The sequence below is a fragment of the Oryza brachyantha genome, chromosome 1 (genome assembly GCF_000231095.2).
Source record: "Oryza brachyantha chromosome 1, ObraRS2, whole genome shotgun sequence".
NCBI lineage: Eukaryota > Viridiplantae > Streptophyta > Magnoliopsida > Poales > Poaceae > Oryza > Oryza brachyantha.
In genome coordinates this window covers 22742843-22767222 of record NC_023163.2, presented here as the reverse complement: position 1 = coordinate 22767222, position 24380 = coordinate 22742843, and the positions used below count along the sequence as shown (strand labels likewise).

Genomic DNA, 24380 nt, shown 5'->3' with positions numbered 1-24380 from the left:
CATTTCTTCCTTCCAATGTCATCGTCGATGCAGAAGCACGTAGGTAGTACAGCCAGTAAAATTGCAGTCACGCAGGCTTCGGTCCGTTCGTTGCACGATTTTTCGACGATCGGCGTCGATTTTCACGTGCCGGCAAGTAGCTGTCAACGTTTGTCCACGAGAAGATTAAGGTGGTTAATTAGTACTTACACCTATATTACTAGTAGTAGTACTTCTGTGTGCAGTTCGAAGTGTCGACACGCGGAAGCTCCATTGCTCCAAACCTCCGTACTGTGCTGGGGGTCTGCGGGACAGGGTACGTGTTGGACCAAACATCTGCAGTCCTGCACGCTGACCAAGCAGATCCACAATCGACAACCACACCAACCAAATGAGAGTAAAACAGAGAAATTTCTTGCAGAGAGCGATCCAGCTTATTTGCCTTATTTTTTGAATTCTGAATTAAGCCTTGTTCATAGAGGGCTTGCCATTCTGAATTGCCTATCGCACTGCACGCAGCTATCCACAGTTTTTTTTCTTCTTAATCACCGTTACGTGGTGCCGCGGGAACAGGTCACGGTGACCCTCCGGAGCCTGACCGCTGGCACGGCCGGCTCGACCACCCGGAAGATGTGGACCCGGAACTCGGCCGCGGCGACGAGCTCGAACACGCAGTAGTCGCCTTCCTCGAGGCAGTTGCCGCGCGCGAATGCGCACCACCCGCGCGACAGCCGGTCCCTCGTGTTGGGGATGTAGAGCACCACCCACGCCTTCCCGCCCGGGTCGCGCAGCACCACGTCCGTCCTCTCCCGCGGCAGGTGCTGCCGCGAGAACCCCGTCGGAAACCTCTGCACTTCACACGTTGAGGGGTTAACTTTGTGTGCGTGTTCCTCGATCGTGTTCGTGCAAGAGTTTGAGCTCACCATCATGAAGGAGTAGTAGACGTGCATGGTGCTCATGCGGATGACGCAGTACGGGAGCGGCGAGCGGAAGGCGTGGGCGATCTCCGTGGCGCGCTGCCGCTCGGCGGTGGTGACGGGGCGGCGGCGGGACACGTACCCCTTGTAGCGCTGGATGGACGGCGGGATGCTGGCGAGGGCCAGGTCGTCCTGGAGGCTCCGCGTCTTCACCGAGCCCCGCCTCGCCGCGGCGCCGTCGACGTCCAGGGCCCCCTCCGGAACGCGCCTCGGCGACGCGCGCTGCGCCGGCGCGGCGGGGAGCGCGCGCAGCGGGGGCTCCTCGGCGTCTTCCTCGTTCTTGACCGCAGCTGATCCTGCACAAGAGTACTTTGCTCTCTGATCAGCAGCAATTCAGCGTTCAGCAACGCACGTGGTTGCATGATGCTAACACGAAACAGCTCTGGCAAATCTGTCATGGCGTTCTCGAAGGCGAACGGGCCGCATCTCTGGGCCTAGCTGCCGCGTATGCCTGACAGCTGACATGATGTGCGACGTCGGGTAAATTTGTCCAGGGATTTGATGATTTGATCGCGTCGAAAGGGGAGTACCAATCAGGCGCGAGAGTGGGCCTGGGATGTTTCTCTTGTGGGGTTTAGTTATTGGGCCCTCAGATAAATGCTGCTTTGCTAGGCCTTCGTTCTTCAAGCCCATCTTCCAGGGCAGAAATTTTAGTGATGTTCAGAGCAAAGGGTTTCATTTGGAATTGAAATTGTACGCAAACTTCTCTTATCTAGGGACAATTAAATTATCATCCCTATTTTAATTTCAACTCTAATTGTTGGTTTTACCCTAATTTTTTAACTCTATGATTTTGTCCTCGTTTTTTCAAATAGAAATTTATGTTTGCAACCAATTAAAAATAGGCCCAAAATTCATGTCAATCTTATGTTTAACTGTATTCTAAAAAACTGAATATGTAAAAAATTATTATAAAACATGGGATAAAATAATATTAAAATATTTAACATCAAAACAGGAGCAAAAATCCCCAAATCCTTAGAAAATATAGACAAAGGAGGACTTAACGGATCGAATAGGACCAAATATGAGCTTTACTTTGAAAAAACAAGGGGTAAAATCATAAAGTTGAAAAGGTAAAGGTAAAATCACAATTGGAATTGTGCAATAGACCCTTTACTCTAATAGTAAAATTTCCAAAATTTGAGTGAATCTTGTTCTACACGTAGTCAAATATATTTATGACGAAATACAGTGCACGGATCCAACATATCGGACTATCTTATGGGTATGTTTTATTAAACACAATCCTCGATAAAATTGCTCATGATAATACGGTCTTCTTAATCAATGATCAAATTTTTTTATTACTGTAAGATTTTTCTTGGAGTGCCCAATGAACTCAAAGTATGCTTACACGTGATATTGTTTTCTTTTCTACATGGAATACACTATGCACGTACACTAAACACCTTTGAAGTGCACTTTCTTAACACACACTCAAAGAGAGAGCTTCAGTAAACTCTATTGAAAGCTTACTAGCTTGTGCATGTACTACTATAATATTTGTGAGTAATAGGATTTGGACACTAGCGTGTGAATTGAAGTTATGTACCCATGATTCTGTATACCGCGCAAATAATACGTGTTATTATTATTGATATTGTTAATATCATAACTATATTCATAAAATGAGCATACTATCTGTTTTACGAATTATTACACAGTTAAAGAAAAGAGCCGACGTCAATTACCAACATACTATCCAAAGATAGTACTTGTATAGCTCTATATTTATTAATTACATTTGGAAAACAATAATTTCGAGGGAGCTAAGTCTAAAGAAACTATGATATTTTCAATGTCGTATTCTGTTTAATTTGATTTCTGAGTTCACTGTCATATCCGTCATAATAGCTAAACGATGCTCCACGCTTTGTTACACTATAGTTCTTCTGTCCCGGAATAAATTTATTTTGGGATACAAATTTAAACTATAAAATAAAAATTATTTTAAGACAGAGAGTACATAGATGAATACATGTTAAATAAGTAGAAATGATAAGTGTGTGTATATACTTCTTCGTATTTGTTTATACTCTAGTAGATCATCTCTATTACATACTCCATAACACCCCACTATATTTTTATTATTATATGCTACTCAATAAATAATCCTGCAACTCCATTCGAGGTAAGGAGAGAGAAACTTTAGATTTTGAGTTTCTCTCTTCCCATATAAATGGTGGCTAAAAATAAAGAATGCGTTGAAGAAACTATCGGGCCACATGCTTTAACATTTATCATCTATTTTATTGATGGAGTATGAGATGATGGAGCATATTATCCATATGGGGAGAAGGGTAAAAAATATGGTCCACCCATTTATCTAACACATCCTTTACTTTTAACCATCATCCATATGCGAAGACAGAAGTTTCTCTTTTTACTGTATATGCTTAATGAGAACTGGGTAGTTGATATATATTAATAAGATATAGTTGAGCTTGATACTTAATATTTATATGGATGATCTGTTAGAGTACAAATAGATGTGAAAAAAAATCATTTCTATATGAACGTCTAAATAAATATATAGAGAACTATTGGGCATACTCTAGGGCCACGTTTGTTCAAGCACTATAAGTTAACTTACCTCCTTATTTTCCATGCGCACGCTTACCAAACTGTTAAACGTTGTATTTTTTACAAAAACTTTTTATAGGAAAGTTGTTTTAAAAAATCATATCTATTTTATAATTTTTAATAATTAATAATTAATTAATTATATACTAATCTATTACTACGTTTTTTCATGACAAAATAAGTTAACTTGTTCAAGCAGCCTAGGAAGGCTTGCTTGGTTGACTCTTGAGGAGCTAGTTACTAGTAGGAGAGTAACAGTAGTATCTAGCACTATCACTGCTTCCTAGCAACAAGAAATAAACAGATATTAAAACACACACTCTCTCTCTCTTCCACTGTTCCACACATCCATCACTCTTAAATGTAGGACCAAGCTAGCTTAGAGCAAGTTCAAATAGATTAGCCAACTGCTAGTTCCAATTCATCTATAGTTAATCTAATAGCCAATTCTTACAATAGTTACCTACAAAACATCAATACATGATCCCACATGTCATACACACATTTTGTCTTGGAGTCCACGTGCAGCTAGTCCACCTCTCTTGTCTCTCCCCTCTTATCTCTTTAAAATATACTTATGGCTGGCTTATAGTCTGCTATTGTACCTGCACGCACTATTTATTTACTTTTATCTCCATTATAAAACCTGCACGCACTATTTATTTACTTTTATCTCCATTATAAAATGTAGTTGACTAGTTCCGTTTTATATATAGCTGCCGAGCATATGATTGGATATATTTTATAACTGTGCTAGTCTAATACTTCTTTCATTCAGATTTGTTGTAGTAGAACATATCACAACCAGTGCTAGATTTATTTTATATGAGATGAATTGAGTATTAAGATACATTTAATCATATACTGGATAACTATATTTTAGAACGGAGGAAATGCATATTATTTATGAGAACTAAAACAAGTATTACATGTCTTTGTGCATTCTATCCTTAGTAGCCACTTGGTAAATATATATACTGTGGCCTGTGGGTGTGGCTGCCCTTATATCAAATTAATTAGTGTCATTAAATCCATTTTGAAACATATTTCGACAGTTTAGTTGTTTAACATGGTACTCCATTTTTGAGTTGATGTTAATACTCTTATCTATTCGATCTTCATTAATTCAGAGAGCGCTTACCAGGTTCCGTCGTCCAATTGGAATCCAAGATTTGCAACTGCTGGCCACTAGGCGACGCGCGGTACGTCACCAGCTCCTTCCCAACCGAATCCTTCTTGGGCCGCGGGGTGTCACGCGAGGCGTCCCTCGGGCGGCGACCCCGTTTCTTGCGCGGCCGATCGCCGCCGCCGCCTATCAGGTCCTCTCGCTCGCACGCCGTTCTGTCGAACACCATGGCGGTGAAGTGCGTGTTGCCGTCGTAGCGGAACACGACGAACTCGAGGTCACGCAGCGCTTGGTCCTGCACGAACTTGGGCCAGCCGGAGGTGAAGAAGGTGCCCTCGGTTGTCCGGTGGATGACAACCAGCCACGTCCGCCCGCTGGGGCCCTCCAGGGTGGCCGCCATGGACGCCTCCTTGAGGCTCTTGGCCTTGCTCGACTCCTCCCAGGGGATGTGCTTGCAGAAGTTTGGCGGGATTTTCTGCATTAATCTCACACATGCATGCATGGTTCATATAAACTCGTCGACGGATTACTTTGAGACTATATGCCCGACGGATGCTAAGCTCGTCCCGCAGAAAATTCATGCATGCAAGCATTCTGCAGAGAGAGAGCTCGCTAGCTATCGTTTATAGCCATCAAGCTAGCTAAGCAGCTAATTTAACTGGCATGCAGTACCCGCGCGTGCACTCACCAGGCGCTGCTTGAAGTCGCCGACGAGCACCTTGAAGAAGTGCGGCCGCCTCTCCGCCGACGCCCACAGGGACTTCGTCGTCCCTCCCGCCCCCGGCATCGGCCCGGCCTTCTCCGTTCTCCCGGCCCACTCAACTGCTCGATCGATCGCCTCCCTCGCGCGCGCGCACTGAGCGGAGCTAAGCTACCTTCTCCTCATGCGCGCGCGCCGGTGATCAGCACCCCGCATTCACCACGGATATATACTTACACCGCGTCGCGTGAGCTCAACATATCAGCGATGGCGGTGCTAGATCAGAGAGGAGGGCGGGCTAGATCAGAGAAAAGAAATACTAGCCCGCCCTCCTCTCTGATCAGAGGAGTAGACACGAGAGCTCGGCTTTTGAGGCGGGGGCCAGTTTTTTTGGCTGTCGCGATCGATCACTCATCACCACTTCACCAGCGTCCGTCCGTCCGCCGAGCCAAGTGAAGTTGAGCCTACTAGCGCGGTCGGACTCTCCTCCCTCTCGCGGCTAAGGCTAATAAAATCGCCCAAAACCCCCGGATATCGCGGGGCGGTGGACTCCGGCCGTGGAACGGGCGCCGCGAAACGGGAGGGCCAAGCCGCTGCCATCTGGGCCCTCCCGTGCTGCAGGGCTATCCTGGGCCCGCCTGTCTGGGGCATATCGTTCGTAGCGGACGCTCCATGGGGCCGGCTGATATTGCTGAATACACACACAGGGTGGGAGGCTGCTCATGAAAACCATGCTACATGGAGGAGTGTTTCTTTGTGCAGGATGATTATTGTTTTGGGTTAATTATAACATAGTGTGCATTACTTTTCGCGTAAAAAAGTATGTTCTGGTGTCATATTAAATGTGAGATATTGTTGTAGTGAAAGGATATGTATTCGACAACACAAGAATAGATGCAACGCATTCAATAATATATAAACCATATCAATACCATATAGTGTTGCATGCCACGAACATCATGATATCCCTATGTAAGAGCTCGTCTTTTGTGACTGGAGTGTATATTTCAATTTGTTGTCACATCAAGGACATAACACCTATCATTGGTGGTGAAAATTTTGATCACAGCAAAAGTGCCCAATAATAGAGCTTTTGCCCAATAATAGAGGTTATGCAGTGGTTTTCCTATAAGAGTTGGATAAAGGGTACTTAGGTTGAGCAAGTTGTACACTTGTTGATGGTATATTGTTGAGGTTTAATCTCATATACACTATTATTTTCTAGTTGCGATGTTCTTTGTCAGCTAATTAATTTTTTAATCTAATTTCTCCCATTAAGGGTCCGTCTAGTTCCCATAACTTTTTTCCAAAAAAATCATATCGAATCTTTGAACATCTAAATGAAGCATTAAGCATAGATGAAAAAAAACTAATTACATAGTTAGGAAGGAAAATCGTGAGACAAATCTTTTGAGCCTAATTAGTCCACGATTAGTCTAAAAGTGCTACAGTCTACAGTAACCCATATGTTCTAACGACGGATTAATTAGGCTCAAATGTCCCGCAATTTCCTGGCGAGCTATGAAATTTGTTTTTTCATTCGTGTCCAAAAACCCTCTTCAATATCCGATCATACGTCTGATATGACATCAAAAATTTCTCATTCCGTGAACTAAACGAGGCCTAACTTGGGCACAACACGACAAAAGACTCTGCATAGACATGCATGTAGCTTTCTTTTACCTATGCCAGAAGTGGTAGTACGGGTGGCCGAATTTGCAACAGTTCATTTCCTGTCTCCTTTACCTCACTTTAGCCAATTTAATTTGATTGCTGTAGCTAGGTACCTATTCAATCAAATGGAATTTGCTCATAAGATCTCCTCCATGATTGTTCTCAACTTTCGGGGCTACAGCAAGGTGAAGAATCGGGGCCAGCACGCACAGTGTCAATCGGATGGACGTAATTTTAACACCCTCCAAAGAGAGCCTGGTCAGGTACTACCATCACATTGGATCTTTGCTTTTGGAAACATGCAGTGGCCAAAGCCATTTCAAGCAATGTCCCCCTACTATGAATGCCAGCTTTTCCCAATAGTTCCTGTCTGGGCGTCGCACTCACGACCCCCAGGAGAATCTTTTCTGGTGTCTGCACCAAAGAACCAAACATGCATACGGGCAAGTACGTGCAGAAAACAATAGCAAATGCAAGAGCATCGAGGTGAACATAGACACAGTACCGAGAAAGGAACGGTAGAAACTTTGAGAGATTTTACTGAGTTTGCGATGTACAGGGAGGTATTGGGAGGTGGGGGTGACGTGAGCCGTTGATCTACGAGGGATAAGGTATAGAAAGAAAAAATTGTAATAGGTGACATTAGTGTAAATACGATTTTATTAGAAGGACATAAGTATCTTTCATACAAATAAAAAAGTATGGGGAGGTATTACCATACGTTCTATTCTTTCGGAGAGTTACGTTCTGTTCGTTCACTTCATAGTTAGGGTTACGTATCAGTTCATTCTATTCTTAGGTAGGGTTACGTGATCTCGGTTCCCAAACGAGGGAGGTGGAGAGAATCCAGGGCCAGCACGACGCGTGGCCAGAGTTAGGGGCGCCGACCAAAGTTGAGTCGGAGGGAGGGGTGGCGGAGGAAGAGTGGCCGGCTAAAGTGGTCCAGGACTGCAGTCGTTCGCCGGTAAAGGTAATCCTATACTGTATGTATTCGCCTATGTACTTAAATTTTCTCATATTTTTTCTTCTTTCGATCTGTGATTTACCGATGATGTCTTGTGCGACTAGGGGCTTGACCATTGGTTGGTGGGTTGGCGGAGGGAGGGGCGATAGATGAAGAGGACCCGGAGGAAGTGGTCCAGGACTGCCTTTGTTCGACGAAGTTAGAGACGGCCGCACGATAGATCGATCTAGTTATATTTCGCAAATGTTCCGCATTAAACTTGCTTTGTTGCCATTCGGTATGTAAATCTTCTAATTTTTTGTTCTTTCAATATTTAATTACGCAAAGTTATCCCGCACGGCACAGACCATATGTAATTTGGTTTGGGTTGAGTTATTGACTATCATAATATTTTTGTTCAGTTCTAATAATGTTTATATGTGCTGAAATTCATAATTCTGTTGGACCAAAATTCGGGAATTGATTGAATCAAAATGGTCGAAGATATGTACAAAATAGAAGAGAAAGTCATTTTTGTCCTCACCATGTAAGTCATAAATAATTAGATGACAAAATGGATGGTGGCGATTTAAACCATCCTGGAGGTTTATTCTCTTTTTTAACTTACAAGATTAAACAATAGAGTCATAGAACATGGTTTTAATTGCCTGTAAATATTATCTTTTTTAGCTAACGAAAAGGTAAATAAACCAGTAACAAGGATAAATGCATGATTACCTTTTTTTAAGAGAAAAATATAAAGTTTTTGTTACAGCCAGATATATTAGAAAAAAATATATTTTGTTAGGTACCATGTTGGGGCCGAAATTTGAAAACATATTGACACGGAACGGTACCTTCGATTCCACTTCCGTCGTACCTACCGATACCTCCATTATTTGTTGGACATAATTACTCATGTGATCGATTATCATTTTACCCTTATCATTTTACCCTTAGTACCTTTGTACCTCTAGTACCTTTTATGAACTTTTATGAGATATCTTTCATCGTGAGTTGTCAGATCTTTACCATTTTAGAAATGTAAATATTGTAAAAGGTCTCAGAAACTTTATTCCAGATTTATCATCGATCCCTAGGACGAAAATAACGTTCTGCGATGAGAATACAAATGCTTAACTGGCTACAAGGCACTTTACACCACGTCGCAAAGGAAGTAGTATTACAGAACAGACAGAAACAACACGGGAAAAAAAGGGCTTGAACAAACTCCGGTAGGCTTATCTGAAATACAGCATGGGGTACTGAACACGTAGTGTTCTTAAAGAGATTTTGCGGTAAACAGTTCGTAGGTATACATGACTGGAATAGATCCGGATGACCGAATTCACCGGTAGTTGCGGTAAATTGGGCTGTACATGCAGCTCTCTGCATACTTAACCAGGTCCTTTGGACGAGGGCGCCTACTTGCCAGACCTACGGTCGAGAAGAGCAGGTGATAAGTCTAGCAGCAAAAAAAAAACACGGTTTTATCTTTAAAGAAGTATTAGACAAGTTAGGATGCTGACCAAGTTCATATGCCTTTGCTGCAACGTTGGCTGCAATGTGGGCAGAGATCTTTCTGATGTTTGAGAAGGGAGGATAAATGAGTCCCTTGTCAAAATTCTCTTGTGTGACCTGCTGAGCCAGTGCTTCCGCTGTACCATGATCAGGATGTGTTACCAGTGTTAACTAGTTAAGCATGTGTCAAAGAAAACCTAAGTATGCATGAATCAATGAAGTTGCACTAGAATTTGTACCACACCAGGGGAAGAACATATTACAAAAAAATGATTTATTTGAAGGAATTCCTTCTCTAACTTTTACCACACATTTTGACTGGTTTGGAGTAAACAAATAGTTCAAGTGAGACATTGAAAAAAAATGTAACCACAGTATCCCAGCAAAACAATTGTAATCAGCGTAAAAAGAAGTTGCATTAGTTATACTTTGGATCACTTACAAGCTGCAAGAAGCATGTCATCATGAACACGGATTGCACCAGACATCACCACACCAAGGCCAAAACCCGGGAAGATATAAGCGTTGTTTGCCTGTAGGACAGAACATGATTGTATATTTTAACTCACTTCAGTTAAAACCGATAAAATCTCTCTGGATGGGGTTTGTTGTTCAGACCTGGCCTGGGACGTATGTCTTGCCATCATACTCCACTGGATCAAATGGACTTCCGCTTGCATACACTGCCCGGCCCTGTTATTTCAGATTGTTAAAGCAACAAAAAACTGTTAGTGATAAAATTGCATAGCTCACAAACTTCGAGAGAAAACACAGCTGTTGCTGATAGTGATCATACCTTGCTCCACGTGTATGCTTGTTCAGCAGTGCATTCAGACTGCGATGTTGGGTTGGACAAGGCAAGAATGACAGGCCTCTATGAATTTGTACAGCATACCATCAGTTGCTGAATTCAGTGGTTCAACAAACTCGGAAATATTAATTGACATGGTGAAATTTACCTCATTAATTGAGGAAATGGCTTCAACAACCTCCTTCGTGAATGTTTGACCCTTTCCAGATGTGCCAATCAACACTGATGGTTTGATAGTCTGGAAGATGCATTTGGGTCAGAACAGAGTGTTTCCTAGTTCTAGTAATCCAATGGGGTTTTTCAAGGGTTTATTCATACATTGACAGCATCTAAGAGGTTGCTGACAGGTTTGTGCTCATGAGCCCATGGTTTCTTGAAGTGTTGAAGGGTCTCCTTTCGTGAACTTACAATCAAGCCCTGTCAATTGATTAACACATATGCTTAGCAAATAGAAACATAAGAAAGTTCTGGGCCCAAATAGTTAAACTAAGCAAGGAGATATTTTTTTAGAAAGAAAAAACCTTTGAATCAACAAGCCATATTTTCTTGCGGCATTCCTCAATTGGGGCTTTGGTCTGCATGCGCAAAAAAAAAATATTAGTTCATCTAGACATGTGTCGAAGATGTAAGGGACAGAAACACAACAGAAACAGATGCACCACCTGTCTTGATATCTCAAGTGCTATAAGTTCCGCAATACCTGTCCCCGCCTGCAAAAATCATGTGCCGAGATATTGATTGGGAGGAAAATTAAATGGAATCAATATTGAGAAATACAGAATCAATTAAACTCCATTGAAGTACATGTCCACAAATAAACTCCACGAATATCCACTAGAAAAATGGAAGAACTATACCTGATAAAGTAAGTATAATATAGTGTTTTAAATACAAAACTGCAAGGAGCTGTTAAACAAAATTATGCAATTAAGCAAAGGGCATTGTATTACCCTATAAAATAGGCGATAAATGTCCAGTAAAAGGCTCTCGACAAGCAGAGAAATAACCTAAGACAGTCTGAGTTGTACATTTGATGCCATTTGGAGTTTTCTTAGCTAATTTAGTAGGTCCACGTCAAATATTGCAGCTCACAAGTACTAACTAGCATTACCCAAGCAGATATTTCTTTCTAAAAAAAGTTGGAAAAAGGGAATTGAAATTCATTTAAGGAGGAGGCAAACACCCAGATGAGTCCTAGGATTTGAACTCAAGTGGACGAGGGGATGATGCCACCTCTTTGGTGCCAAACATAGTAATAGTAATGACATAAGCCCCTAACATAGTAACATTTAAGACAATTTTGAATCTAAATTAAACAGGAGTGCTATCTTTGGTGCAAACAAATGATATATCCGAATATGAGAGAGGGAGAAAGAGAAACCTCTCCAGCTCCCAAGAACAGATAAGTGTGATCTGCCAATGCACCACCAACTAATTTCAGTGCCGCAACAAGCCCAGAGAGGACCACAGAAGCCGTTCCCTGTAAAAAAAAAAACAGTGTAAATAATATTGGTATGTCTGCCTAGATGACCAAACAAAGTTAATGGGACCTCCTTGATACAATAAATAAATTATATTATCTAGATATTGACAACAATGTAAACTTAATCACATCCAAGGAAAGCTAACAGGTGTCAAGTAAAGTAGAACAAATACCTGAATATCATCATTGAACACAAGGTGAGTTGTTCCATATCTTGCAAGGAGATCAAATGCATTGTGGTTGGCAAAATCCTCGAACTGCATCACAAACAAGCTTTAGAATAACTATAGTACCATTTGACATTTTTCAAACAGAGAGGGGAATCAGATGAAAGTCATTTCGCATTTGTATGTTTTTTATGTTTTCATATTTCGTTCTGGTTTCTAATTAAAGCTCTTTTTAGTAGGCAGGTTACCTGAATGAGTACTTTCTCCCCATAGTTTTGCTTCACAGCAGCCATGAATTCATGCAGAAAATCAGCATACTCCTGATAACACAAAAATGACAATATAAGAATCTCAGGTTGTAATATAGTTAGGAAAACAGGCAGAATCAAATGAGAATGTCCAACCTGTCCAGTGGCCCTCTTTTGTCTCAAGCCAATGTAGAACTCATCATTCAGAAGCTCCTCATTATTTGTTCCAACATCCAATGTGATTGGTAAGCACTTTAGGATTATAGATAACATGTTAGTCAATGCTAATGGTAACCCAACGGAAAAGGATGGTTGAGACTGGATATGGCAACTTACAGCAGATGGCCGGACTCCTCCTAGAGCAGTGTAAAGGGCAAGCTTACCAACAGGGATACCCATTCCCTATATAGAAGTTGTAATTAACACAAAATCCTGAGAGGTAATTTAATTATTTGTCATGAATGTTCAATACACATGCTAAGTTACCTGGCATCCAAGATCTCCAAGCCCCAAAATTCGCTCACCATCAGTGACAACGATAACCTGAATGCTCCTCTCTGGCCAGTTTTTTAGTACCTCGAGGATCTTTCCCCTGCGAATGCAAGCAAAATTACATATGCACATGAACATGATAGTATATAAATGATACAAACCCAGGAAGAGAAACTTACTTCTCCTTCAAGCTGATATAAAGACCCTGAGGACGGCTAAATATGGAGCCGTACTTTTGGCAGGCCTCGCCAACTGTTGGAGTGTAAACAACAGGAAGTAGCTCCTCAACGTTGTCAATAAGGAGCTTGTAGAAAAGCCTCTCATTCCCCTCCTGCAATACATATTGAAAAAACAGCATAAACAAACTGGACAATTCACATTAGCTACAATGCTATACTATGAACAATAAGGAAAGTTACCTGAAGGTCCATCATAGCCATGTATTTCTGCAGAGGCAGCTGGTATTGGCGGATGTTATGCATGATCTTCCTCTCCTGTTGAGATTAGAGCACAATGGATCAGATAGCTGAACAAACATGAAACGACTCATAAAACAAGAATTGAGGAGCAATGAACCTGGAGCTCCTGAGATACGACTGCTGGTGGCAGAAGCCCACGGAGGTAGTGCGTTTCGCGCTCCCTTTCGTTGAAGGCAAGCCCCTTGTTGTAGCGAGGATCCCTCAGCAAATTGTAACCACTGCCGCACAAGAAAACAGGTCAAAATTTTCGGACACCAAATAAAGCTCCAAAAAAACAAAGCAGCTTTAGTTCAAGATGTGTAGTGATTAGCTTCTCCTTCTCTAAACATGATCTAGCACTTCTATAGATGATCCCAAATCTGCCCTATCCTCTGATGGCAACGACTAGGCAGAGTAGCACTGTCCAGTACTTCAGTCTCAGATCCCCATACACCAAATTAATTTGGCAATACTCCGGGATTAAAACGTCAAAAACATAGCGATGTGTGATCCGATCGAAACCCGAAGCATCTAATCGAAACACTACTTTTGTGCTGCAATATGCTCGACATGCACAGGTCACAGGATAACGGGAGAAATGCCAAAATTGCGATCACCACAAATGACAACCCCCACCAACTGATCATGTCTCTGGCGGAGAAACAGAAACCCGAAGCGGCCCCAGCGTATGGCGGATCAAGAGGGCAAGCTTATCCAGTTATCCTACCGGCGGCTCACCTCGCGACGGAGACGGTCCACGGCGTGACCAGCTGCTCCTCGGTGGCGCAGTCCTCGCCGTAGGTGTCCCCGACGCCGCCGCCCACCGTCGCCGAGTCGTCCAGGTCTAGCACGCACGGCGCGTTGTCGCCCCGGATCCCCTTCATTATGCTCTCCATCTTCGCCTCCTCCTCCTCCGCCGCCGCCGCTCCCTCCCGCGCCTCCCCGCACAAGCCGCGCGGCGCTCTACGTAAGCAGCCGACGCCGACGCCTCCCTGGAGCTCCCACTCCCACTGCCACTGCCACTGCCAATGCCGTGCTAGCAGCTACCGGAAGCGGGAGTATTTATCGATCGAAAGGTGGCGTGGTTAGTGCGGGAAGCACAGAGCGAGCGAGCGAGAGAGATATTTGTTTATACAAGTGGCGCGATGATTAATTAATAAGGCTAAGCTAAGCACGCCCGGGAGCGGTGCTGTGGCAAGGAGGTTGACCGGAGAGAGAGACGACGACGCACAGCCAGTGTGGGTGGGGGGAGGGGAGCGAAATTACCGGAAGGAAGCGGGAGCGAAGGGCGCGCATGGCCGGCGGCTGGAGGGCGGGCCCCGCCGCGCAGAAAGCTACCGGAGGGAGGGTGGAGGAGAAGCCGCCCCTGGCCCTGGTCGCCCCGGCGGCGCGGGGGAGACGGGGAAGAGGGGCCTAGTGGACGGAGAGGCCGCGAACGTGGGTTGGGTAGGTGGCTCGCCGCGGCTGACGGCTGTTCCACCTGATTGGTTCTTTTTCTTTTTGTGTCTCTTTTTCTTTTCCTGATCTGTTTTCTCGCCGTTTGGTACTAGACTAGTCAAGGCATCCTGACTAGATAAGCCCACCTGTACAAATAGGGAGACGTGCAAGTGTAACAGTTTAAACAGACTAAAATAATAACGCTACTTGGAATTTTTCTCTATCTGGACTATACATGAGGTACATATGTGGCACTTAAGAGATAAAAACATATTAAATTTGTCAGAACTAGAGATTTCATGTGTAATTTTGCGTATAGCTTGAGAAAAGTATAATTTATGATATACTACATATTCTATTTCTATAAACATAATTATTATTTTTTTGGAAGGAGGCCTGAGCCCAGCTTTTAGAAAACACCAAGGATACAAAACAAACAAAAATCTATCGGGGAAACGACCGGCTTGCCATACAATCCGTCCAGCCTCGAGCAACAGCCAGCTATACATCAACTACAGACCAAGAGACAGAAGAACAACTTGTTTTCCCTACCTGAAAAATCTACTGACGAGCTGAAAGCATACAACAGGCGTACAATTGAAGTTCATATACAACTCTTTAAACAAAAAAATAGAATTAGATTTTGTATATAACTCCTAGTATTTTTATCTTTTCTTGTTTCTTATTTGTTCTATTTTTTTTGTCGTGAACGTGATGCACTGTCCATGTGGGGAATGGTTTGTTTCTATTATGTTTTCTCAATGTGGGGATGGATTTCTCATTATGTGAGCACTCTACATGTGGAGGAGGGAGGGAGTGCCGGAAAATTGGTTTTTTGAGTAGTAGAGATGTAAGATTTTTTATACTCTAAATTAAACGTTGTGGTTCATTTCAAAGTTTTTCTTTTTTTTCTTTGATTAATGTGAGAATTTATAACCTCTAGAGCTAATGTGGTGGTTTCTCCCAAAGTTCGTCTCTGATTAGACTAGTCATATGCACGTGCTTCGTAACGAAACTACTTTTATGATAAATAAAAGATAAAAGATTATATTTACAAATATACATGTAGATTACAGTGACAGACACTGTTACCTGCGCCATCGGTCCTTGACGCCCCCCTTGGCCATGACAACCCCGACGACGATGATGAGCAGGACTAAGACGGAGGTTGCCTGGTAAGGCACGAACGGGCTGAAGGAGAAGTAGACGACGACAAGAAAGAAGTAGTTGGTGGCACGGTGGAACTACTTGACCAATGACTTAGACACAAAACTCACCGACATGTACTTGGTGATCGAGATCGTATTTTCGGGTACGCGCTCGTGCCGCCAACCCCGTCGCCGTTACCGTCGGCGGAGGACCCCCCGAGCTATTGCAGTGCACCAGGCACGTAAATCTTTAGGCACACGCTCTGTCCTTTTTGTTTTTCTTTTATCTTCTTTTTTCCTTTTCTATCTTTTATCCTTCATTTTCCTCTTTTTTTTTCCATCCCCCCCCCCCGCTGCGTGTGCAAGCCCTTCTACCCCACGCAAATTCTATAGTCGTGGATCGAAAGCTGTATTGAACATGAATTTTCATCCTATTCAGGCGAAACATATGTTTTGTTTATAGAAAAATGTAGAATGTAATCATAGTGCTACTGTAATTCTAGATTTATTGTTAATTGTGTTTTTACTTGGATTTTACAAAAGTAAAAGGTAAATTGTGTTCCCATTTACTGATTCCATTTAGATGTTGTGTGTGTCAAGAATCCACGAATACTTCAACACGTCATGGATATTAGTTCTGTTAGTGCATAAAAGAGCTAACTCAAAAGCTCATGCATGCATGCAATTTGTTATGTCATTATTTTAACAATTTAATTTGAGGTTTTGTTAACTTACCCCCACTAAATATTTTAAAAAATATTTTCATTGTACCGTAAAAAAATCTATGGAAAATAAAAATGTAATTTCTCGTATTTAGTATGAAACCTTCTCAGCATTTTTTTTGTTAGATTGGGTTCTCTTATCAAATAAAAGTGAATAAAAAATTTCAAACTTCTACTTAAATATATATAGGAAAAATAGGTTCCATCGGTAAACTCTATAAATAAACGAAATGTTTTTATTCATAAACATTATATATAAATAAAATATTTCTAGTCACAAAATTTAAACACAAATAAATTTTTTTTTTGTCCATAACTGTATACATAAATAAAGTATTTATGTAGAAATTTTTTTTTCTTGTCAACTTTGTCCAATAATAAAAAATTAAATTTTTAATGATGCTTCACGGGAGAATTTTTGAGATTGTCAACATAGAAGTAAAGATAGAAGTGAAGCATTGTTGAGATTGCTAAGCTGCCAAAGATTAACATTAACTTAGGCAAGTGGCAATTTTGGTTATAGTATAAATGGTGCCAAGATATGGTTGGCAAACAAACAACCCCTTAATACATCCCTCAAAGACAAAAATTTTAAAGCTAATAGATAGCTCGTAGTGTTAACTTTATACCTTCTTCGGAAAGAAGTGTCGCTATACAAGGTATATACCTTTCAAAAAAGTAAGCTAAAACTTGAAGTTTTAGGTGTATTTCCAAATGCGTTGATACTAAATAACGTTAGTGTTTTTCTTAAAAAAGTAATACAGGTAGTTATTCTTTATTCATACATATATAGAATTGCAAACTCAAATTTGTTATATTTTAGCCGTACCGAAAAGACATTTATTAATTCATTGTATTGCAAGTGCCTCCGAAACCCTTTCTTTGGGTTTAAAACTCCTACGAAACTTATACGACGAATATAATCATTTCTTTTATATCCTCGAGTTCGTTTCAAATATAGTCTAAATATGATTCACCTAGGGGCGGAAATGAGTCGGCTCGACTGATGAAGGCTAGCATGAAAATAGACTTGGTTTGGCTTGACTCGGCTTGGTCAGGAAACAAGCTAAAATCTAAGCTTGGTTTGGCTCGACTTGTTTCCTAGCTCGACCTGGCTCACAATCCTCCCAGTAATATCCCTCTATAGAAAACTTGTAAATAAAAAAATACTATGAAAAGAATAGCAAGACATAAAAGTAGAACAAACTCACACTTTTTATTCTCTATAATCCACATGATAATCATAAGTTAGCAAATGATAATTTTACTAAATAATAAGATAATTTACGTAGCCACATGATATCCATAAGCCTGAACTGAGGTCACAACCTTGAGGTTCGTATTGTAAAACTTTATTATTGTGTCTAAATTTATTTATTAATAAATATACATAATTTGTATATATCTCTAAATTCATTATCATACATATTAATTTAGGTAATGTTAAAAATATTTATATTGTGAAACAGAAAGGACATTTTTTACATTAGTTAACATTAGCTTTTGTGAAAATTGCACGAATTGCAGGGGGGGGGGGCACTAGGCATTACTTATTAAAAAAACCTAACAATTGATTCATGACACACTATCGGAACTGATATGCAGAAACCAAAACAAAAATTGGGAGGAAACTACTTGCATGCATGCTTTGGATTTGAGAGAAGAATCAAGAGCACACAAAAGACTTTTCTATTAGTTCATCTCTATCCAATATATAGCTGTGTACATCCATATGGATGTAGAGGCAGGGTTCATCCCATTTTCTAATAAAAAAATCTCTATCCAATATACTCTGTAGTCATAAAACCACAAGCTCCATTTCCTTCCTTCTCAAAAAACGAAAAGGAGGTTCTTTTTGCCGGAGACAATTGCCACGGATTATCTGGATTTGAACCCATTTTGGTGCTTGTGAATTGTTTATCAGGATTCCAGCGCATGATTCCTGAGCTACTGAGCTCTAAGTCTTAAGGTAACGAGAATATATATAATATGATTAGATGGGCTGCAGAAGTCTTTTACTAGAAGTTTATCTACTAATGCAACTTTTGGACAAAAATAAAGTTATGCAACCTACCATCTTGTCGTAACTATAAAAAACTGAAGAATCTGGATGCGAAGTTGCGAACAAACGTGCAACGTGACATCAGAGAGCAATGTTCACAGAGATAAGCAGAAAAATAAAAGACCAGCTAAACGTGGTCTTTTGGCTCGATGCCCCATCATTCCATCGACTAGCATCTCTAGCAGTTTTGCCAGTTGGCTCTCTAAACCCAAATTTAAAAATTTTGGTGAAAATTCGTCCTCCAACAGACTTGTGAGACTGATAAAAAAATCTCTCCATCCGTGACCAAACATGACAACTTGTGACGACTTGCTAGCTATGGGCCCTGCCTCATCTCATTCCCCAATTAATCTTCAGTGTCTATGACCACAGAGGTTGGTTGCACACAGGCAAACCTCAACGACTAGAGAAGGCGGAGATTGCTCTCTGGGTGTCGTGTGGCGATGGTGGGTGGATGAAGGCCCTAGGGTGTCGGGTGGCAACACCGTTGAGGAAGTGAGTTCGACAAGGCAAGCCAAAGGTGATGGAGGGGGTCATTGGGGTCGGTGGAGTTAAACGAGGGAGAACGATTATGAAGGCGATCGATGGATGACACTACCCGAGCCACCCGAGCTTCCTCTCGCCCCCTGACAGATGGCGTCAGGCGTGTCTTCTAGATCCTAAAGCGCTCAACTTTTTTTTTCTCTTTATGGCAGACGTCGTCACTAGTGTCGGAACAAGATATGAGGAGCGCCACCACCCCTCCTCTTGCAGCTCTCCTCCTCGTTGGGTGTGTGCAACTGAGACACCGCCTCTTATTTGAACGTCCTCCTCAACGGAATAGGCCCAGGAGCATCACCGCCTCTCATGAGGGAGAAGGTTGTTAATAGCTAATTTTGAGGTTGCCCCGTAGGCTACGACACTCGATGGTCGTCGCCCCTCCCGCCTTCCGTTGGTGGGTGGAGAGGTTGAATGTAGGGAGGGAAAAGATGAGGGAGAAGAAAGAAGTAAAAGAGAGGTTGGTATTAGGATACATTGTTAAATTGAAGGATGTAAGCCTGTTCAAGCTCGGCTCGACCCAAAAAAGCCTGACCTTGTCCGATTATGCGCCGGGTCAGGCCATTGATGACCGAAAGCCCCCCAAAATAATTCCAAAATTTATGAAAAAGCCTGAGAGAAAAAAAAACTACAAAGCCTGACACAGCCCGAGAAATCCCACGGGTTGGGCTACGCTCGGGGTTTGTTTTTCTAAAATTATTGGGCTTAGGCCATGCCAAGCAATTCCTTAACACCCTAAGAACATGAGCTGCACAGGTCTTTAACAAGATTCATATGTACCGTATTTTTCTGAAACGAGCAATCAGGACGTCCGACGTCCGGTTCAATAATTGTCCATCTTGCGTTGCGGCGAAGGCGAACAGCAGAAAAACAAAAGAGCCTTAACGCCGAGAGGAACGTGCGCGATGTTAACTTTGATCAGCTGATCAGGCATTCAGGCCCCGGCAGCCTAGGCGTAGCGCCAAGTGGATCATCCTCGCGTAAGATGTTTGTTAACTTGAAACGGACCTCTCGCGGGGGATAATTCCAGCACGCAGGGAGAAGATTCTGATTCCGTGGCGTGCTTGTACTGTAGAGTTCAGCCGTTGATTGATTACCCCGAAATGGTGAAATTCTCGTGTAGCCAGAGGACCATTCTTTTGTTTCTCCCAACGATTTGCAGGACCTAGCTAGCACGTTCCAATCCACCGCCAGATTTATGGTTTTATGTTGCAATCAGTTGCCCCGAATAAGCAGCTGCTTCCAAAAGCTACGCCCTCCTTGCACTGTGGTGAAATTGCAGCACGTTCCTCGCAGTATCATCTGTGACAAGGCCAAAAAACGATAGTCTTTTTGCTAGACTTTTCTGATCAATAGCGTCGGTTAACGGAGCAGGCACTAGCGACTAGAGAGAGAGAGAGAGAGAGAGAGAGAGAGAGAGAGAGAGAGAGAGAGAGTCATGGTAATCTCGTTTCTCCCACGCAACAGGCAACAGGGACGTCTTGTAATGTATGGGTCACCTTTCTTTACTAACTGTGTTCTTTTGTTAACTAAATAAAAGATTACTTGATTTTGTATATCTATTTTATGTTACAATGATGATATCAAAGTTAAAAAATCTATTTTAAAAATGTTAGATAATTAACTTTTATATTATTTTCCCAAAAAGATTATCATTTATCAATATAAGAAGTATGCGTATATACGCCAACGAATAATCTTGAAAAAAAAAACTAATCCTCCACTAAATATTTGTTGTGTCGGTGGAAGGTGATCACAGATTAGCAGTAGCGATCGGTTCGCAAATGGGGATTCGTGAATCGGTGGATAAAAAATGGTTCAGCGATGAGAGGGGACCGACCCCCTCCAAAGCACATCACGATCTATTGAGGTGTTGAGCCCAATAAGATCACTACATCACGATCTGTTGAGGTGGATAGAAAATGTTGATGGGGTACGTATATGTGTGCAAGTGTTAAGTGGAGTACTACATATCACAGTAACAACAGTACTATAGAATAATGAGAAGATTTTATTCGAACAAGTTCACCAACTATAGAAAATCATATAGTTCTCGTGAGTTTTGATATGGGCCTCGTTGGATACTTGGATGAGATCAAAGAAGTCCTATCATCACCGGTAACAAAAGAATCATAACAGAAGGTCATGTGTGACCCAAAAAGCTGAAATTAAGGTTAAGGCCCTTTTTTGGGCTTATTCTGACTTAATCAAGTCACATAAGCCAAAACAAATAAGCAGTTTCTTCAGTTTTTTATTTAAAAAACATAAGCCACTTTTATAGTATTCAACCAAAAGTTAGGCTCCAGTAGCTTTCTTTGGTTTATTTGGAATAGGGGTGACACTCCACTATTAATTATAAAGTTTTAAAGCCACTGGCTTATAAACTATATAAGCCAAAAAAATCGGCTTAAAACTTTAAGCCGATGAACCTAGACCCAAACAAAAAGAGCCTAAGTATTGTAACGTTCTTTTTGAGCTAATCTTGCTTTCTCTAAGGTGATGTAAAAATGAAGCAGTTTCAAATTTTATGCGGTGTGTCTTTCAATCCAATGAAGCTTGTTTGGTAAATCAGGTTTAAGTTAGATAAGCTGTTCTTTCACATTCTATTGATACATACTTCCTGCAACTATTACTATTCATATGATTCAAATTTATCTCCTAATTTTACTTCTCCACCTGCTTTCCCATCTTAACCAATTATAACTTTTTCTTAAGCCCAACCTCTGTTTTTTTAACAACAAATGGTTTAAGTTACAGTAGTATTATTTTGAGACGGATGTAGTATTTTACAACACAAAAAATATCCATTAGCAACTTAACTGAAAAAAACTAGTCAAACATAATATCAACCCAGATAATATTGTCATAATCTCATTATTTTTTTTTTTGATAATTCATCACATTACAGTTACAGTCACAGTCAAGGCCAGAGCACGTAGGCATGTAGCAGTAGCACTATGTCAAAGAAAACGAAAAGAAAGATGTCACTATACGGGCTGAGAGCAAATAGCACGAGTCTCTTTTATCCTCATCCGACATAGCGTTTTAATCATCTCATTGACTTTAGGATGCATGCGTACACATGGTCTCTTCAAATCTCGAGTTATTTATCAGATTGGGAACAAGATGAAAATAGGCTTAAAGATTTAGACCTCGCTAATGCTAATGGGCCTAATGTGGCCAGGCCCACAGCCCACCTGTCCCCCAAATCTCAAAGCTCCTCCGCCTCCGGCTCCAAGCCCACCATATATAAGTACCCGCCGCACCCTCGCCTAGGGTTTTCGTGCCGCCAGCCAGCCAAACCTCTACCGCGCTCCTCCTCACGCCCCCCGCAACTTCTCCTCTCCTCCCCCGGCGGCGCGGCGAACTCCAGCCATGTCGGACTCAAAGGCCGCGACGGCGGTCACCCTCCGCACCCGCAAGTTCATGACCAACCGCCTCCTCTCCCGCAAGCAATTCGTGAGCGCACTATCCATCCTCCGAGCTCTCCCTCTTCCTTGCCGCCGCGGCTCTCTCACGTCTCCCTTTTATCCCCCTCGCAGGTGCTCGAGGTGATCCACCCCGGCCGGCCCAACGTGTCTAAGGTGAGATCTCGGTGGTGAAAATCTTACACATGTGTGCTGCTAAGGTGCGGTGTTTCGGATCTCAGCGGCTGGGGGTTTTGCTGTGCAGGCTGAGTTGAAGGAGAGGCTGGCCAAGCTGTACGAGGTGAAGGACGCGAACTGCATCTTCGTGTTCAAGTTCCGCACCCACTTCGGAGGCGGCAAGTCCACGGGATTCGGCCTTATCTACGACAACCTTGAGGCCGCGAAGAAGTACGAGCCCAAGTACCGCCTCATCAGGGTATGTATCATTCTAGTCCTTCCTTATTTGAGGCCGGATAGTGCCTTTTCCCTGCGTAGCCAGTGCCTCGTGTAATTAGTAGAATTCGAATCATTTGTTGCAACACGCGCTACTGACTAGTATCAGGATCAGTAATAAATGTTCAAAATGTAAACCATAACTGCTGAGATTTCGTTATCTGTGCTGCTGTAGCATGGGTCATTCAGTTGCATCATCATGCTGTGTGTATGACGGATGCAATTGAGTACATAAACAATGAAAATTTAAGGATGCGGGCTACACCTGCAACATTTTACGTTCTGTGGTGTGCTTGTTTCACTTCTCTGGCGTGATATTGGAAGCTAATAAGAGTAATTCCTTTAATATTAGAAATATATCATAGCATGCTTCATTCAGATTGTACTCCCATGAAATGTCTTGCATCTCTTCTGATTAGATGAAACAGCACGAAGCAAGCAACATGTTTTATAATGTAAATTGTTTTCTTGTGCTCATGAGTAATAAATCCTTAGAAAGGAATGCCACTCAATTGTTTCTTCATGCTCATCGTGAGTAATAAATGGCTAGAAACTGATGGTAATTTTTTATTTTGTAACATTTGATTAAAGCGGACTTCATGTCTATGAGTTGTGCAATTCATCGTTGTAGAAAGTGATGGACACCACCTATGTCCAGTACTGTATTTTTATTCCACCACTCTGGGTTTTATTTTTCCATGCTTCTCATTTATGACTATTCATGTAAGTTCATTTCCCTTTGTTCCTTTTTTTCAGAATGGTCTTGCTACTAAGGTTGAGAAGTCTCGCAAGCAAATGAAAGAACGGAAGAACAGGGCTAAGAAGATCCGTGGTGTCAAGAAGGTGAGCTATTGGTTACTTGGGATATGCCATTTCTTGAAGCATAGATGTTGGCTGCTTTGCAATACTAATGGACATGCTGGTTTTTGTTGCAGACCAAGGCTGGTGATGCTGGGAAAAAGAAGTGAACAGTCATTTGTACTACTGTCTTGGGGAACTCTGTGGTTTCTAATGGCAATGGCATAATCATGTTCCTGTTAGTTTTTGTTGTTTTCCCTCGCTCAGTACTGAAGTCAAGTTTTGTGATTGTGGAAGGAACTTAGCCAGTTTGGCTATAGCATGTTATGACTTTTAACATTTATTTATGCTAGAGTTAGAAGTCCTCGTTGGAAGGCTGTAACTTGCAAGCCGACCTGTTTTATCTTGCAAATTATTCTGTGGTTTGATGATCCCTTCTTCCCCTCAACAAGTCTTAACGGTTATGGGGCCAAGCTAAAGGTGGACTTCGTTTGGTACACAAGTTACTGCTGCATAAAGCCTTGAACTAGGCTCTCGTTGAGAATTTGTTTACATGTTAAAACCTGATCTTGTGCCTGATTGTGTATTTGTGTGGATTGGACCTGCATGCTTCGTAGCCGCTTTGTTGTATTAATATTTTCATGCCAGCAT

At 42.0% G+C, this 24380-nt stretch overlaps 3 protein-coding genes across 4 annotated transcripts; 1 reads left to right on the top strand and 2 right to left on the bottom strand.

The window, feature by feature from the left end:
- Positions 1 to 407: 407 nt before the first annotated feature.
- On the bottom strand, positions 408 to 5455 carry LOC102719906 (B3 domain-containing protein Os01g0723500). The gene is made up of 4 exons (XM_006644582.2): positions 5357 to 5455; positions 4684 to 5143; positions 903 to 1252; positions 408 to 827 (listed from the first exon to the last, which is right to left on the bottom strand). The coding sequence occupies exons 1-4, from the start codon at positions 5453 to 5455 to the stop codon at positions 531 to 533; spliced, it is 1206 nt and encodes a 401-aa protein (XP_006644645.1). The 3' UTR covers positions 408 to 530.
- A 3564-nt stretch (positions 5456 to 9019) lies between these two features.
- On the bottom strand, positions 9020 to 14670 carry LOC102719626 (NADP-dependent malic enzyme). Of its 2 annotated transcripts, XM_040521554.1 has the most exons (20): positions 14432 to 14670; positions 13904 to 14208; positions 13284 to 13404; positions 13127 to 13201; positions 12887 to 13038; positions 12702 to 12807; positions 12552 to 12617; positions 12372 to 12467; positions 12216 to 12287; positions 11974 to 12057; positions 11699 to 11797; positions 10980 to 11027; positions 10839 to 10892; positions 10636 to 10734; positions 10466 to 10555; positions 10303 to 10380; positions 10125 to 10199; positions 9949 to 10039; positions 9515 to 9643; positions 9020 to 9422 (listed from the first exon to the last, which is right to left on the bottom strand). In XM_040521554.1, the coding sequence occupies exons 1-20, from the start codon at positions 14459 to 14461 to the stop codon at positions 9334 to 9336; spliced, it is 1959 nt and encodes a 652-aa protein (XP_040377488.1). In that variant the 5' UTR covers positions 14462 to 14670; the 3' UTR covers positions 9020 to 9333. The 2 variants fall into 2 exon arrangements, with proteins under 2 accessions (XP_040377488.1, XP_015699358.1); XM_015843872.2 differs by lacking the exon at positions 13904 to 14208 and having other exon boundaries at positions 14432 to 14448.
- A 7689-nt stretch (positions 14671 to 22359) lies between these two features.
- LOC102719337 (40S ribosomal protein S24-1-like) lies at positions 22360 to 24291 on the top strand. Its single transcript, XM_006644580.3, has 5 exons — positions 22360 to 22530; positions 22614 to 22655; positions 22744 to 22914; positions 23688 to 23774; positions 23867 to 24291. The coding sequence occupies exons 1-5, from the start codon at positions 22447 to 22449 to the stop codon at positions 23897 to 23899; spliced, it is 417 nt and encodes a 138-aa protein (XP_006644643.2). The 5' UTR covers positions 22360 to 22446; the 3' UTR covers positions 23900 to 24291.
- Positions 24292 to 24380: the final 89 nt, after the last annotated feature.